The sequence below is a fragment of the Neoarius graeffei genome, chromosome 6 (assembly GCF_027579695.1).
Source record: "Neoarius graeffei isolate fNeoGra1 chromosome 6, fNeoGra1.pri, whole genome shotgun sequence".
Lineage (NCBI taxonomy): Eukaryota > Metazoa > Chordata > Actinopteri > Siluriformes > Ariidae > Neoarius > Neoarius graeffei.
The window spans coordinates 61,766,230-61,781,551 of record NC_083574.1 but is presented as its reverse complement, the minus strand read 5'-3'; the positions used below and the strand labels follow the sequence as shown (position 1 = coordinate 61,781,551).

Below are 15,322 nucleotides of genomic sequence, written 5' to 3'. Positions count from 1 at the left end.
GAAAGTCAGATTGTTTCAAAACAATTGGCCACAAGGTCAGCCTTCAAGAAGCGAGAACGCAGACGGGTAAGCTCCGACTCTCATTTGGATATAAAACAACAAAAACAACACGTTGTTTACCTGCATTTAGATTAATCCATGTAACTTGTATTGTGTGTTTAAGTTAGCGGTATAAGATTATTTAATTTGCTTCAGAATGTGATTGTCTCAGTTCATCTGATTATTTAATTCGCCTTTTACATTTTATCAGTGAAAATGCATGCATGTACATGTATGTTGCATAAGTTGTAACACCTATCCTGTTTTAATGAGAGTCAACCCACAATCAATGAAGTCAAATCAGTCTTAGTTGAGCAAGTCGGTAACGGTATTTCTTACTTTCACCATAAATTTTTATTTATATGACTTTGATTTATAGCTGTAAAAGGCCTTGGCCTTAAAACCGGTTCCCGGGGTGACGTCACGCGCTCAGGGCTGGCTGGCTCAGCGGGGCGGCTCGAATGCCAACTTTGCGATCGATTTTAACTCTCAAAAATATGTTTTTTTATTCCCATTTATGCAGCATACAAGAGTCAAGGATGGAGATACTATCCACTCAGAAATGTATTTAAAAATAAAGGTTTTGCGTATCTCCTTTAACATGTATGTTTGCATATAATTAAAATTAAATAATAGTATACAAATTAAGTCCTGAGTAAACAATTCTGCAACAAAACGTTGTAGAGATATTTCACTTTGATCAAGGTTAGTATCGGCAACTAATACCAGATAGTGATGGTTTGAGTTGCTTATTAATATAAACCAAAATGTCTATTAATCTGCAAAATAATAAAGTGCCACTCACAATGTGAAAGCTGTTCTCCATTCTGGATTGAGGCTCTTATGAATGGTTTGAGTCTGCAGCTTGCTGTTCCCAAGTTCCAGCACACAAAACGGGTCACTTTTACCTGAACAGGTGAAAACAAACTGCTGCAGTTGTATTATTAACGGGGAAATGCAGAAGCATTGATTAGCTTCTCAACAAATGAGTACCATTCAGATCTGTAGACAAAAGGTCTGCAGCCCGTAAAACCTTGACCTGGAGATAGCCGACATCCTGTAGGTTATCCAGCGTGTTCATCAGACTCTGTGCATGAGACAAGCATTTTTGTGAACCAAGAACTATTTAATTTTATCCAGTCCGAGAATGAGAGCATTAAAAAAGAAGGGCCGGACACTAACATATTTCTTCAGGTTGCTTTCAGAGGTGAATGGATTCTCTGAGGTTGTGGAGCCCAGGTCAGTGATGGAGACACCAGAACAGGGGTTCAGTGTGACCAGAACCACCAACCGACCTTTGCCTGTATTCACATTGTGTATCTGTGTTGTATTGGCTGGCAGCTGTGAGAGGTCAAGTTCACTCCTGCACATAAGAGCAGCTGTTGTTAGAAATCAATAATAGGCCCATTTTACAAATATAATTTAAATAAGCTAAACATATTTCAAACTTCTTTTCATCCAACTAAATGTGTCTCAAACAAGTGTGCTATTCTTTGAAAAAGAAACTTGGCAGAGAGGGGCTCTTGTCACTGCTTTGAGGAGAATGAACTATAGAGCTAAAGGTCATGTGTTTTGAACTCACACTCCCAAGCATTCCTCACACTTTCTGCCCTTCTTGCAGCAAAGCTCGACCAGCAGCACATCTGCCTGGCCGTCCTCGAACCGGTTGAATTCAAACTTCTCCCTCCACTGTGGATTGGTCTTAATGCACAGATTCTGACATGGAGGAAAAAAAAAAAGAGTCATTGTACTGCACAGACTTGAGGCAATGTCACTACGGAGGCTTAACGTTTGATTATTTTATTCTTTCACTCTAAGTCTGAGTATTGATGGGAGAGGAAGAAGCATGAAATGATCATTTTGGAGGACACACTACTGATTCCTCCCTGGGATTCCAGATCTTGACACCAACCGATTAGAATCATCTTTGCTCAACAAACAAGCAAGCCCAAACACAGCTGAAGCTGTTAAAAAAAAAAAGACAAGACTGGGTGGATTCATCGGGGGGAGGCCAATGCACTGAGGTGGAGCCAGATATGCAATGCATGCTGGGAACGCAAATGAGCCTGGAGAAAAGCAACGGCACAAGCATTAGGAGGGCTGCAGTGACAGCCACAGCCAAAACAATGAGTCAAACAGTGAAGCCTGAGAGAGCGGAACCAGACGGATATAGATGAAGGACATACAGATTTATAAAATGTGCTGCAAGTGAAACAGTCCAAGTGTTTACATGACCGAATATTTAGAGGAAGAAACCTCACCTTACTTTGGAACCTCTGCTCTCCCAATTTGATGCGGACAAAGACATCCCCTTGGCCACCTTCAGCTATGTCCTGCCCCTCCACAAGCACCACAGTGTATACTCCACCCCACACTTGGCTTTTCTGCACGGCAGCCCCTCGGAGCTGACCCTGGAACCATCAATGCATAAAAAACAGATAGCAAGTGAACAAGTGCTGCTTGTTTGAGCAGCACTTATGTTCCATTTGCATACTGAAATTGTTTGATTTTTCAAACAGCAATTTCTGTAGAAAGAAGCAATAAAATAAGATAGTGATTACAACTGCAATTAAATTACCAAAGTGAAGCAAACATTAAAAAAAAAAAACATATATATAACTAACAAGCATCTCATGTGTGACAGGAATGACTGCATCCACTACATTTCAGTTAACGGCACAAAACTGGCAAAGTCTTCCATATCGATATACACATCAAGTCCATTACAGGCAGTGCAGATGGATAGCATTGTGGTGAAGAGATAGCTTGCAGCTTGATCGCCTGCACTTTAAAAAATACGATGTGTATGAAAGGCTGGCCGTGTCTGCCAGAAATCAAATAGCGGAGTTGTTAGCGCAGCAAGGCTGGGCTGGGACGGAGCTGAGCTTATTCCCCATTAACACTCTTGCTTTAACTCTCAATGTGATGGTCATGTCTCCATATACAAGGCTCTTTAAAAAGCGATAAGGGGGGAGGGCAGAGGGTTTGGGAGAGAAATAGAATGCTCGTCTGAGCCAAGTCATCCCAAGTGTTTATTTTGGACAAGTAGTGTGATCAGCATGGCCAATAAAACAATTCCACTTAACAGTAAGTGGGCCCTAAAGAGAGACTATTCCTGGTGCTAAAAGGGTCAGGGGGATTGACTCCATATGGTAGGACAGCATGGGGACGAGGGGGCCCGGCCCATTTGGCTTTCTATCCACCCACAGCTGGGATATTACATATTAACATCTGGGTTATAGCTCACTATGTCTGGGAATGGGCCACACCATCCCACACTGGCAGAGCTGGCAGAGTGCCTCGGAAAATGGACACACACACACACACACACACACACACACACACACACACACACACACACACACACACACACAGTGGAGCTCAAGCGACCCTGTCAGAGAGAAGCAGCACCACACACTGTGTGTTAGTGCAATTGCCAGCCTCCATCTCAGAGGCAGTGTGTCAGCGCGACTGTGATGGCGGGTGTGTGAGAGAGGAGAAGAGCAGATGAGAGGACCATCTTCCGCCTCTCCCGAATAGGTGTCAAATAGAGCCGGGCCTCAGCTGTGCCAGCACAGACATGTGATTCAGAAGAACCATCAGTGTAAAACCGACAGAAAAACAGCCATCTTCAAAAAAAAAAAAACAGTCAAAGCTCATTAAAGGCCTGCTGCAATCCAAAACCACGATTTTCGTCCTTGCACTTGCCTTGTGTTCTAGATGTGTTTGTCATTTTTGCTATTTATTTTGCGGTAAAGTTCAATTCTTTGGAAGAAGGTAAGGAATACATGAAGTGCTGCCACGCCATCGGATACACGCATTACAGAAAAAGAACAAAAACAGGACTCTGTCCAGGAGCCCTAGAGCGTATGTTTAAAGTGTGTGTGTATCTTTGCTCTGCTACGCAAATGAAAGCTACTGTACTTTGGCTCAGAGCTTAAATGTAGCTTTAGTCCCTTTGAGCTTCATCAAAATGCAATAAAAAAGGGCACGACATGGTTGGATCACTGCAACATATCATTCAGCCCAGCTGCAATCTCTCAGTGCTTTGTGTGAAATTAATGCTTATCGTTATAAAAGCAGAATTTATTAACTGTAAGGTGAGGGGGCAAAACCGTAGATATTATACAATGATTTACTGCCCTCCAGTGGCCAATTATCAAGGAACTGAATATTTGATTTTTAATGATTAAGAGAATCCTTTAGGACAAGGTGCATTTCTTTGCTAAACCAAACAGACTGTGTGATTATCTCTCAGCTTGTCGGACAGAGAGCAAAACGAAAGTAGAACCGGAGGAAGAACGACAGAAACATCACAAAATAACCTACAGTTATCCGTATGAAGCATTCAAGAAGAAATCCTATTCTACCTTATTGAAGCTTCCTTTCCTCCTAAGTGGCCATTTCTGAAATATAAGCAAGAGACATGTTTGTCAGTCAATCTGTTGCTGCATAAGACGACACGCTTGTTGTGCCTGACATCTGTTGTGTTTTGTTTTCAGGACATACATTTCGTTTGGTGGGCCCCTCACAGATGGACACACAGGCGTCTAAGATTATTACTCCCATGTCCTCTTCCTGATTGCATGGGTCTTTCAAACGCAGGACCATCTCAGATGTTCTGAAAGAAACACCATCTTTATGGGTTAAAGGTCACTAGGTTGAGTTATTCTAAGACTGCTACAGTCGATCATGCCTGATGATGAACAACAAGAAAATATGCAAATGAATGTGTCATACTTGTCCAACTCCAAGTTACTGAGAGTGATGGTGCTTGAACCCATGAAGTCCCGAGATCTCAGATCCCGGTCGTACACCTGCAACAGGATTATAAGGAAGTGGGAAAAGGGGTTGAGTCATTTATGTTGAGACTGGAAGCAATTTCAGTGGTTGTCTGGTGAGGATCAGGGCAACTTGTCCACACCTTAACTATGACATTCTGCTCCAGGCCCCTGATGAGGATGGAGAAAGACTCATTCCATGCAGGATTGAGGTTCTTGTACATGACCTTGCTTTTGTAGGCTGTCTTGCCATCTATTTGGAATTTGACATATGGGTCACTGGTACCTGTTGAAATAGTCAGCTTGTTATTTCAAGATAGAGAGAGAGAGAGAGAGATCTCAGTAAGACTTAGTGTCTTATAAAGCATGTGACAGGGAATAAAATTTGCCAAAGTGTTATGAATAACAGAAAAGCATTAAAGCGACAGTCATGCGATTGTGTATGCATGTGGTCCCCGCAACTTCAAAACCACACACATACACACACTACCTCCCATACATTCACACTACATATAGCAGCATTGCCATTGTTTCAGAGGCTTGTCAAAGCGTGGGGGAGACGGACCTCACAACTCTTAATTGGTTAATTATAGAACAGAACAAAAACTCTCAGCAGCATGAATCCTCGAGCATATTAAAACCCCTGAAATTAAGTGCAACCAGTGTTAATCTCCAAACCCTGTTAAGCGACTCCATCCTGCTCAAGCTGGACAAAGAAAAGCAGATGGACAGACCGTCTTTGTCTATGCTATGGCATGCAGATTGAAGTAAAAAAGAAGAAGACAAGGGGAGGGGGAAAAATAAAACAACAAAAAACAACATGAGCAGATAGAAAGAAGCCTGTGGCTTCGTTTGTATGGATGGATAAAGGGGGTGCTTGAGAAAAAGCGGCGGGTAGCCTGGAATCACATGACAAAAGGCCCTGTGGGGACGGGCTGTCAGGCCTGTCAGCGTGCCGCCTCTCCAAATGAACAGCTCCAGGAGGCAGCCTGACAGGAGGAGCTGCGTCGGGACTGAAAAAACAGTGACGGCAGAAATTAACGGGCACAGAAGAAGGGAGGGAAGGTGCATGTGGGGGGTTTGTGGGCTTGTCGGGATGCTTTTTAGAGGACATAGAGGCGGTGTGTGTGTGTGTGTGTGTGTGTGGTGTCAGCCGGCCGTGGGCTGGGCGTTAATTGTTAAGCAAATAGAGGCGATTGGGGTGGGGGGGTGGGGGTTTAGTAGAGGGATTTACCACATCACCATTATGCCACCCTGTCACAGAAAGTGAGGATTCAACTAGTGAGGAGACAGTGAAAGCCCAGGGTCTGAATGGGCTACATCACAACTGCAATTTTGATGAGAGCCGTCAGGTGAAATATGCAAAGTTCACCATGGTTTGACTGAGGTATACTTTATCTTTACATAAAGTGTGAAAAGTAAATGGGAATTTAATCAGGCAAAGCCATTATGCTGACGACGTGACAAACATTTTACAGGTCATTATCATTTCTTAGCTATTCACATGTGCTGTCCACTAAAAATTGTAAATTGTACCATGTGCTACACAATGAGGGTCACAAACAGAATAATTCTGACCACGGAAAGTTTATCATCTCGTAAATGGTCAGAAAGGCACTGTATTAGTCACTTTACTTCTACTACAACAGAATCCCCTGCTTCCCTACCCCATGGCAAAAACATTTCTACACAAGCATTTATTTTTGCTTTGCCAAAACAAGTTATATGAAAGAACCCTAGTATTTTTAATAACACTGGTCTACAACCAAAATGCTTCTGAAATAAACATGGTCAAAACTAATTCTGGATCACTGAGAATGAAAATGAAACTTAAAATTGTTCATTGGCTCTAGTTTTCAAGATTGGCTCTACGAATAAGTCTATGATTGGGTTTGGATAGTACTTACTTTTTGGGCAAAACAATGAATGATGCAATTTGAAGCCGGTATTGCATCATACATGATATCATGTTATTCCGAGAAGTCACTGATGATGCAATTATAAGTCAACTTACATCACTCTGCTGAACAAATTGCCCTATATCAGCTCAAAAAAAAAAATCATACAGTGCTATGCACTCAAGATTAAGTCTTTGCTTGACAAGAGATGTTCCGTTTCATGAATACAAGAGACAAGCTGCCAAAAAGTACTGAGTACACACTGAATAAGGACTAAACCTATTCAGTATTTACACATAATTGTTTTGTTTTTTTTTGCCATTTTGTTCATAATACCCATCCATTATCTGTAGCCGCTTATCCTGTTCTACAGGGTTGCAGGCAAGCTGGAGCCTATCCCAGCTGACTATGGTCGAGAGGCAGGGTACGCCCTGGACAAGTCGCCAGGTCATCACAGGGCTGACACAGAGACAAACAACTATTCACACTCACATTCACACCTACGGTCAATTTAGAGCCACCAATTAACCTAACCTGCATGTCTTTGGACTGTGGGGGAAACCGGAGCACCCGGAGGAAACCCACGCAGACACGGGGAGAACATGCACACTCTGCACAGAAAGGCCCTCGCCGGCCACGGGGCTCGAACCCGGACCTTCTTGCTCATCTCATCTCATCTCATCTCATCTCATCTCATTATCTCTAGCCGCTTTATCCTTCTACAGGGTCGCAGGCAAGCTGGAGCCTATCCCAGCTGACTACGGGCGAAAGGCGGGGTACACCCTGGACAAGTCGCCAGGTCATCACAGGGCTGACACATAGACACAGACAACCATTCACACTCACATTCACACCTACGGTCAATTTAGAGTCACCAGTTAACCTAACCTGCATGTCTTTGGACTGTGGGGGAACCGGAGCACCCGGAGGAAACCCACGCGGACACGGGGAGAACAAGCAAACTCCACACAGAAAGGCCCTCGCCGGCCACGGGGATCGAACCCGGACCCTCTTGCTGTGAGGCGACAGCGCTAACCACTACACCACCGTACCGCCCCGACCTTCTTGCTGTACATTTTATTTCTATAAACTTTCTAGTGTTACATAAAGAGAACAGGTGAAATATCATGTAAACCAACCATAAACACATGAAGAGACCTAGGTTCATGATTTATACTTAAAACGCTACTATCTACACAACGTACATAAGTATAAAATGTAAAATCTTAAATATATTGGAAGCCCTAGCCAATCAGCTCTTTTCATTGTCATGTTTGAATTCAACACACCAAATTTCATAACAAACACTCAATTTCATCTCTGAAGCAGACAACTCCTGAAAAATTGTTGACCAGCGTAATATGCCAGCAAACACTCACGTTTTTGAGACCGATTTATTTAACGATTTATTTAACTTTGAATTAATCTACAGCTGTAATTTTATTAATTATGTTTTATATTCCTGATTTAAAATCCTCTACGTTAAAACTGCATTATAATATTCAACATACAAGAACAGAGGATTCGGACTCAGCGATGCATTATTCTGCAGGGTTATTTCATGTTATTACCAGCAGATGGTGATGTATTTCAATAACTTCTCAAACCAGAATGTTTCTCTGTTTCGAATCTACGAGGCTATCTTCGTGTCATGATGTTTTGTAAGATTGATTCTTCTTTTTATATCAGATGATTGTTCATTTTGGAAATATTGGGAGTCACGTTACTGCCAGATTGAACTGGCCATGAGAAATATGCCGGGTATATTGCAATTATGAGGAAATAATGAGAGGATGATAGTAATTAACAGCCTCTGGGCATACACCTGTGACACTCATCAGGAGAATTAGGTGCCCAATCAGCTTGGCAAAGCCTACCACATAAACTGGCACTGGATCTGAAGAAATGTTTCTGGGCATCAAACAGAACTGCACTTGTACCATTTGTGCCTAAGATTGAAGTAAACACATATCAAACCCAAGGCTGTTGGGAGGATTCGTCTGTGTCTCTGCTCAAGAGCAAAACACAGTGGAACATAATCTACCTATGTTTCCAGTGGCTCCTCACATAACAGTTAGGCCTGGCTGATCTCATATCCACTCTACAACTTGCATTTCCATTTAATCAACCTATTTGCATACTTTCTGCTCTGAAAGAAAGTGTCTAGCACATTGCATTTGTTAGTTTGCATCAGCATAAACAAATACATAGCCTCATGATTTGTTTAGCAGGCCAAAACACACTGTCCATTTGGTGGAAATTTTGCTTGTGAAACTATGTTTTCACAAGATAACCATGAGGGAGAGGCTTGAAGTCAGTGAGACGGTTACATTCTGGTCAGACCACATGCCTCGCTGTTGTCTCAGGACTCCGCTGCCAGCTCAAAGGCATTCCGTTCATTCAAAAGGTAGTACGGACCATACTCAGTCAACAAATACAGCCAGGAAAAATAAGTAAGCTGTGCTTAGTGCAAGCGTGATGTAAAGATAGATTTAAATACCTATAAAGTCATAAAGATAGGAGAATTTAAGTCCATCCGGAGCTTAAAATTATTTTAGGCATTTCCTTTCCTCATATATTTTCTATCGATGACGTTTCTTTAATATTTGCTCAGTTGCATATGCAACTATTTTGTAACAAATCAAGATGTCTGCACGGTCACGGACAGTTTACAGTTTTTGTCACAGTTGCAACAGGATGATTTAATGCTTGAGGAGCTGTGTCACATATTCTTGTGATTCCAATTTAACACTGTCTGCACAATTCCCACCACACGGTCCATGATAAATACATAAATAGCCAGTTGGATCAATATTTCCATGTGTAATCCAGAGAAACAGTAAACCACACACTGTGCTTTAACTATCAAACATTGAAAACACTGCAGTCAGTCAATACCTAGGTTAAGAATGATGCTCTGCAGGATACCTTTCATACTATTTATGGCTCAAATTCTGCACATTGTGTACTAAAATGCATGAAAAAAGCCATGAAAATGCATTCTGGTATGTCCAAGATCTGAAAATGCCTTCCTAAATAAAACCAGGGACAGCATGTTACCAAAAGGTATTGGATTTCTGTTGAATATGCAGGTACAAATGAATATGAAAAGGAACATTTTTACACTGAATAAGTGAGAAGAATTCATTTTGATAAGTAGAAAGCCCTGCAGATTAGAGACTGAACATCAGAGCATGATGACATGCTTACCTGAGCGGTCTCTGATGGCCAGTTTCCTTCCTTCCTTTAAGTTGATGGTGAGGAGATAATGGAGCTTCTGGCCTGCTGGAAAGACCTGGGTTTCACTGCTCACTGAGCTCTGTGTATAAATATCACACACAGCAAAAACATACTTGTATTGCATAATGCTATTTATTATATAGAGACAAGTGTTTTACTGGGAAATACGCCACTTGGATTTTTCATAGAGAATTCAGAATTCCTTTACTGTCATTGCACAGAGAACAACGAAATTGGTTAGCGGTCCTCATGGTGCAGTGACACAACAAAACTAGAATATATATATATATATATATATATATATATATATATATATATATATATATATACACACACAACCCCAATTCCAAAAAAGTTGGGACAAAGTACAAATTGTAAATAAAAACGGAATGCAATAATTTACAAATCTCAAAAACTGATATTGTATTCACAATAGAACATAGACAACATATCAAATGTCAAAAGTGAGACATTTTGAAATTTCATGCCAAATATTGGCTCATTTGAAATTTCATGACAGCAACACATCTCAAAAAAGTTGGGACAGGGGCAATAAGAGGCTGGAAAAGTTAAAGGTACAAAAAAGGAACAGCTGGAGGACCAAATTGCAACTCATTAGGTCAATTGGCAATAGGTCATTAACATGACTGGGTATGAAAAGAGCTTCTTGGAGTGGCAGCGGCTCTCAGAAGTAAAGATGGGAAGAGGATCACCAATCTCCCTAATTCTGCGCCGACAAATAGTGGAGCAATATCAGAAAGGAGTTCGACAGTGTAAAATTGCAAAGAGTTTGAACATATCATCATCTACAGTGCATAATATCATCAAAAGATTCAGAGAATCTGGAAGAATCTCTGTGCGTAAGGGTCAAGGCCGGAAAACCATACTGGGTGCCCGTGATCTTCGGGCCCTTAGACGGCACTGCATCACATACAGGTATGCTTCTGTATTGGAAATCACAAAATGGGCTCAGGAATATTTCCAGAGAACATTATCTGTGAACACAATTCACCGTGCCATCTGCCGTTGCCAGCTAAAACTCTATAGTTCAAAGAAGAAGCCGTGTCTAAACACGATCCAGAAGCGCAGACGTCTTCTCTGGGCCAAGGCTCATTTAAAATGGACTGTGGCAAAGTGGAAAACTGTTCTGTGGTCAGACGAATCAAAATTTGAAGTTCTTTATGGAAATCAGGGACGCCGTGTCATTTGGACTAAAGGGGAGAAGGACGACCCAAGTTGTTATGAGCGCTCAGTTCAGAAGCCTGCATCTCTGATGGTATGGGGTTGCATTAGTGCATGTGGCATGGGCAGCTTACACATCTGGAAAGACACCATCAATGCTGAAAGGTATATCCAGGTTCTAGAGCAACATATGCTCCCATCCAGACAATGTCTCTTTCAGGGAAGACCTTGCATTTTCCAACATGACAATGCCAAACCACATACTGCATCAATTACAGCATCATGGCTGTGTAGAAGAAGGGTCCGGGTACTGAACTGGCCAGCCTGCAGTCCAGATCTTTCACCCATAGAAAACATCACATCAAACACATCATAAAATGGAAGATACAACAAGAAAGACCTAAGACAGTTGAGCAACTAGAATCCTACATTAGACAAGAATGGGTTAACATTCCTATCCCTAAACTTGAGCAACTTGTCTCCTCAGTCCCCAGATGTTTACAGACTGTTGTAAAGAGAAAAGGGGATGTCTCACAGTGGTAAACATGGCCTTATCCCAACTTTTTTGAGATGTGTTGTTGTCATGAAATTTAAAATCACCTAATTTTTCTCTTTAAATGATACATTTTCTCAGTTTAAACATTTGATATGTCATCTATGTTCTATTCTGAATAAAATATGGAATTTTGAAACTTCCACATCATTGCATTCCGTTTTTATTTACAATTTGTACTTTGTCCCAACTTTTTTGGAATTGGGGTTGTGTATATATACACACAGGGTTTATCCAAAGCATCATAGTTTAGTAGCTTAATTTGTTGACAGACATGTTTAGTGACATGCTGCTACCCATTAAACCGCCGCCACAATGCTTACAATTTAGGCCTACAGTATAAAGCTAGAATCAACATGCATGTATTTTGTAGCCTTTGAGCAGGTAATCAATACAGTCCATGCAAGCCCATGGCCCTGAACCTGACCTAAGTTCACAGCTGATTTCAGAGAAGGGAATTCCACACTGATTGGCTGAGTGTGTGGTATCCTGCATTGATTGGATGAGTGATGCATAATTAATATTCATAGGTAACTGATGCAAAAATGGCAGAGCCTTCAACCCAGGTACGAGTGAGCAAAACATCAATGGCTTGCAGCTTAATTACAGAATTTTTCACAAAGAAAACTGCACAAAACAACTCCACAACAGTGGAAGACCATAGTTGTGAGACCACGACGGCCAGTTCGCTGCATATTGCTGACCAGCTCGAGCCTGACAGTGAGAGTCATGCTGCTGATGCCGTTGATGATGGAGTTGATGCTGCTGTCCAGGGAGCTGCCAGGAAATGGCAAGAAGAAAGCTCATCAGAGCAGAAAAAAAAGCAAAAATGTAGATCATACGCGTAGATCCAGATTGGCTGAAGACATATGTGACGAGTCATGGAATCCACGGACACATGTCGGCCGAAACGAATCCGAGAAAATCGCAAAAGAAGCATTTTTTTCGAAAAAAAAATGCTTTGTTTGCGATTTTCTCGGATTCGTTTCGGCTGACATGTGTCCGTGGATTCCATGACTCGTCACATATGACTGGTTGGTGGTGACTCCAGGAGAAAAAGGTATATTGAAAATGTTCACTAGATCTTGTCCATGTGCACGTGTGTAAAAACACGTGGCCTTGTTTTTTATGTTCTGGTGATAGTCAAGCTGGAATGCAGCAGTCTTTAGAACTTAACCCCATGGTGGCAAATTTTGATGAACTGAAGTTGCCACATTGTTGGTCACACACGAATGTCTGAATAAAACTCAGAGTCTCCAATGACTTAACTGTCAAAATATTATAGATCTATAGGCCTAGATCTAATCAAGTACATGTAGGTCTGCAATGGTTTCATCATGTTCACAGCTGTTCATTTTTAAATTTTGTAATTGCCTGGTACAACTTTGTATTGACTTTGGGGGGGGGGGGGGGGGGGGGGGGTTCTGTTTTTAGGGTGGGAACTCAGTAAAATTATAATATAGCCTTAAAATCAGCTCTACATGTCACCAGAAGCCACGAAATGAAACTTTATATTTCAAAATTTTCAAGAGGAGCATGCCCCCGGACCCCCCAGCTTACACGTCACCTGTGGCGGTATGCTCTTTGCACCTCGCTGCACTTGGGGGGCCACTACTCTTTCCAGTTTTTCGAAGGGAAACCCATTCATTGGAATGAGGTAGTGCTGGTAGATATATACATTCAGTGTGCAGTAGTACAGGTAGCTAGTGATTGGCAGTGTTCAGTTCACGTATGGCTGTGGGGTAGAAGTTGTCTTAAGTCTGTATGTACAAAATTTGATGGACCTAAACGTTTCCCAGAGGGCAGCGGTTTAAACAGATGATGAAGGGTCTTTCAGTATGTTGGCTGCTCTGCTGAGACAGCGGGAGGAGAAAATGTCCTCTAGGGAAGGCAGTGCACAGCCGATGGTCTTCTGTGAGGTGTTGAGCTACATCTGAGACACTGAGTAACATATATTTCAGTATCTTCACTTGTGACAATATCGATGTATGGTTTTGTTTAACTTACGTAGTTTTTGTTTGTGAATGTGGTTATATACAGTAATGAAAAGGAAATCACACCTTGGCTTGAATATATGAAGTTTATCTTCTCATGTTGAAAAACTCATGTTTTTCTTATGAAAAACATCACAGACCTGAGTGACATATTCAAATAACATTGGCTGGCGTTGAGTGGTGTATCAGATATATTCCATTCAGTTAGCATTATATTGAACAAGTTGAAGATGATCAATATCATGCTAGCTGAATGGAATATATCTGATATACTATGAAAAAAGTCAGCCAATATTATTAAAGATAATTATAATTAATTATTTTTATTATAATTATATTAATAATATTGGCTGACTTTTTTGACATTGTCATGTTGGAAAATGCAAGGTCTTCCCTGAAAGAGACGACGTCTGGATGGGAGCATATGTTGCTCTAGAACCTGGAGACACCATCAATGCTGAAAGGTATATCCAGGTTCGAGAGCAACATATGCTCCCATCCAGATGACGTCTCTTTCAGGGAAGACCTTGCATTTTCCAACATGACAATGCCAAACCACATACTGCATCAATTACAGCATCATGGCTGCGTAGAAGAAGGGTCCAGGTACTGAACTGGCCAGCCTGCAGTCCAGATCTTTCACCCATAGAAAACATTTGGAGCATCATAAAACGGAAGATACGACAAAAAAGACCTAAGACAGTTGAGCAACTAGAATCCTACATTAGACAAGAATGGGTTAACATTCCTATCCCTAAACTTGAGCAACTTGTCTCCTCAGTCCCCAGACGTTTACAGACTGTTGTAAAGAGAAAAGGGGATGTCTCACAGTGGTAAACATGGCCTTGTCCCAACTTTTTTGAGATGTGTTGTTGTCATGAAATTTAAAATCACCTAATTTTTCTCTTTAAATGATGCATTTTCTCAGTTTAAACATTTGATATGTCATCTATGTTCTATTCTGAATAAAATATGGAATTTTGAAACTTCCACATCATTGCATTCCGTTTTTATTTACAATTTGTACTTTGTCCCAACTTTTTTGGAATCGGGGTTATATAATTATTATAATAATAATCTCAGGAGTATTTTCAAAGTCATATGACTTTTTTGTATTCAGCACAAGTTCAGCTACAATAATATCTATGTAGTATGTATGTCATGATTGTACTTTTAAAAAATAACAGATAAATGATGTAAAAAGCAGTTTTAGAACTGTGTTGGAATGTGTGAAAACACATGACCTTACCCATTGTGACTAACCGTTTTGATCACTTGAGGTGATTCTGTTCAGTCTTAGGAATGGATCAAGCACAAAACCATAAATCTGCTCCATTGATTTGGACAATTAACTGGCCATCAAAACATTTATGTCCTATTGTTTTGGGATAAAGGGTTGGCAGTGGGAGGGGTATTCAATGAGAAGTGTAAAAAATTCCATTCCATTCAATGAGAAGAGTAAAAACCCCTCCCACTGCCAACACCTTAAGCCCATCAGGTCAAGTCACAATGGGTAAGGCAATGTTTTGTCTCACATTCCAACACAGTTGTAAAACCACTTTTTACAAAAGCTTCGTTTGTCTGGTATTTGGCTTTATTTTGGTATTTGAGTCTATTCAGTGTGTCTTGAAATTA

The 15,322-nt window shown here is 41.1% G+C and overlaps 1 protein-coding gene across 9 annotated transcripts in view; it reads right to left on the bottom strand.

Annotated features, from left to right (window-relative positions):
* The window catches only part of mctp2a (multiple C2 domains, transmembrane 2a), a 90,058-nt gene that overhangs the window by 48,182 nt on the left and 26,554 nt on the right, over window positions 1–15,322 (bottom strand). For all 9 annotated transcript variants that reach the window (XR_009654896.1, XM_060923972.1, XM_060923971.1 and 6 more), the window contains 10 exons: window positions 9,929–10,037; window positions 4,964–5,106; window positions 4,780–4,856; window positions 4,549–4,660; window positions 4,410–4,445; window positions 2,301–2,450; window positions 1,622–1,755; window positions 1,222–1,402; window positions 1,033–1,126; window positions 845–947 (listed from right to left, as the gene is read on the bottom strand). Coding sequence is in view for 8 of the 9 variants with exons in the window: in XM_060923972.1 (XP_060779955.1) it covers window positions 845–947; window positions 1,033–1,126; window positions 1,222–1,402; window positions 1,622–1,755; window positions 2,301–2,450; window positions 4,410–4,445; window positions 4,549–4,660; window positions 4,780–4,856; window positions 4,964–5,106; window positions 9,929–10,037 (1,139 nt within the window). In the remaining variant the exon portion in view is untranslated. The remainder of the gene's footprint in view (window positions 1–844; window positions 948–1,032; window positions 1,127–1,221; window positions 1,403–1,621; window positions 1,756–2,300; window positions 2,451–4,409; window positions 4,446–4,548; window positions 4,661–4,779; window positions 4,857–4,963; window positions 5,107–9,928; window positions 10,038–15,322) is intronic.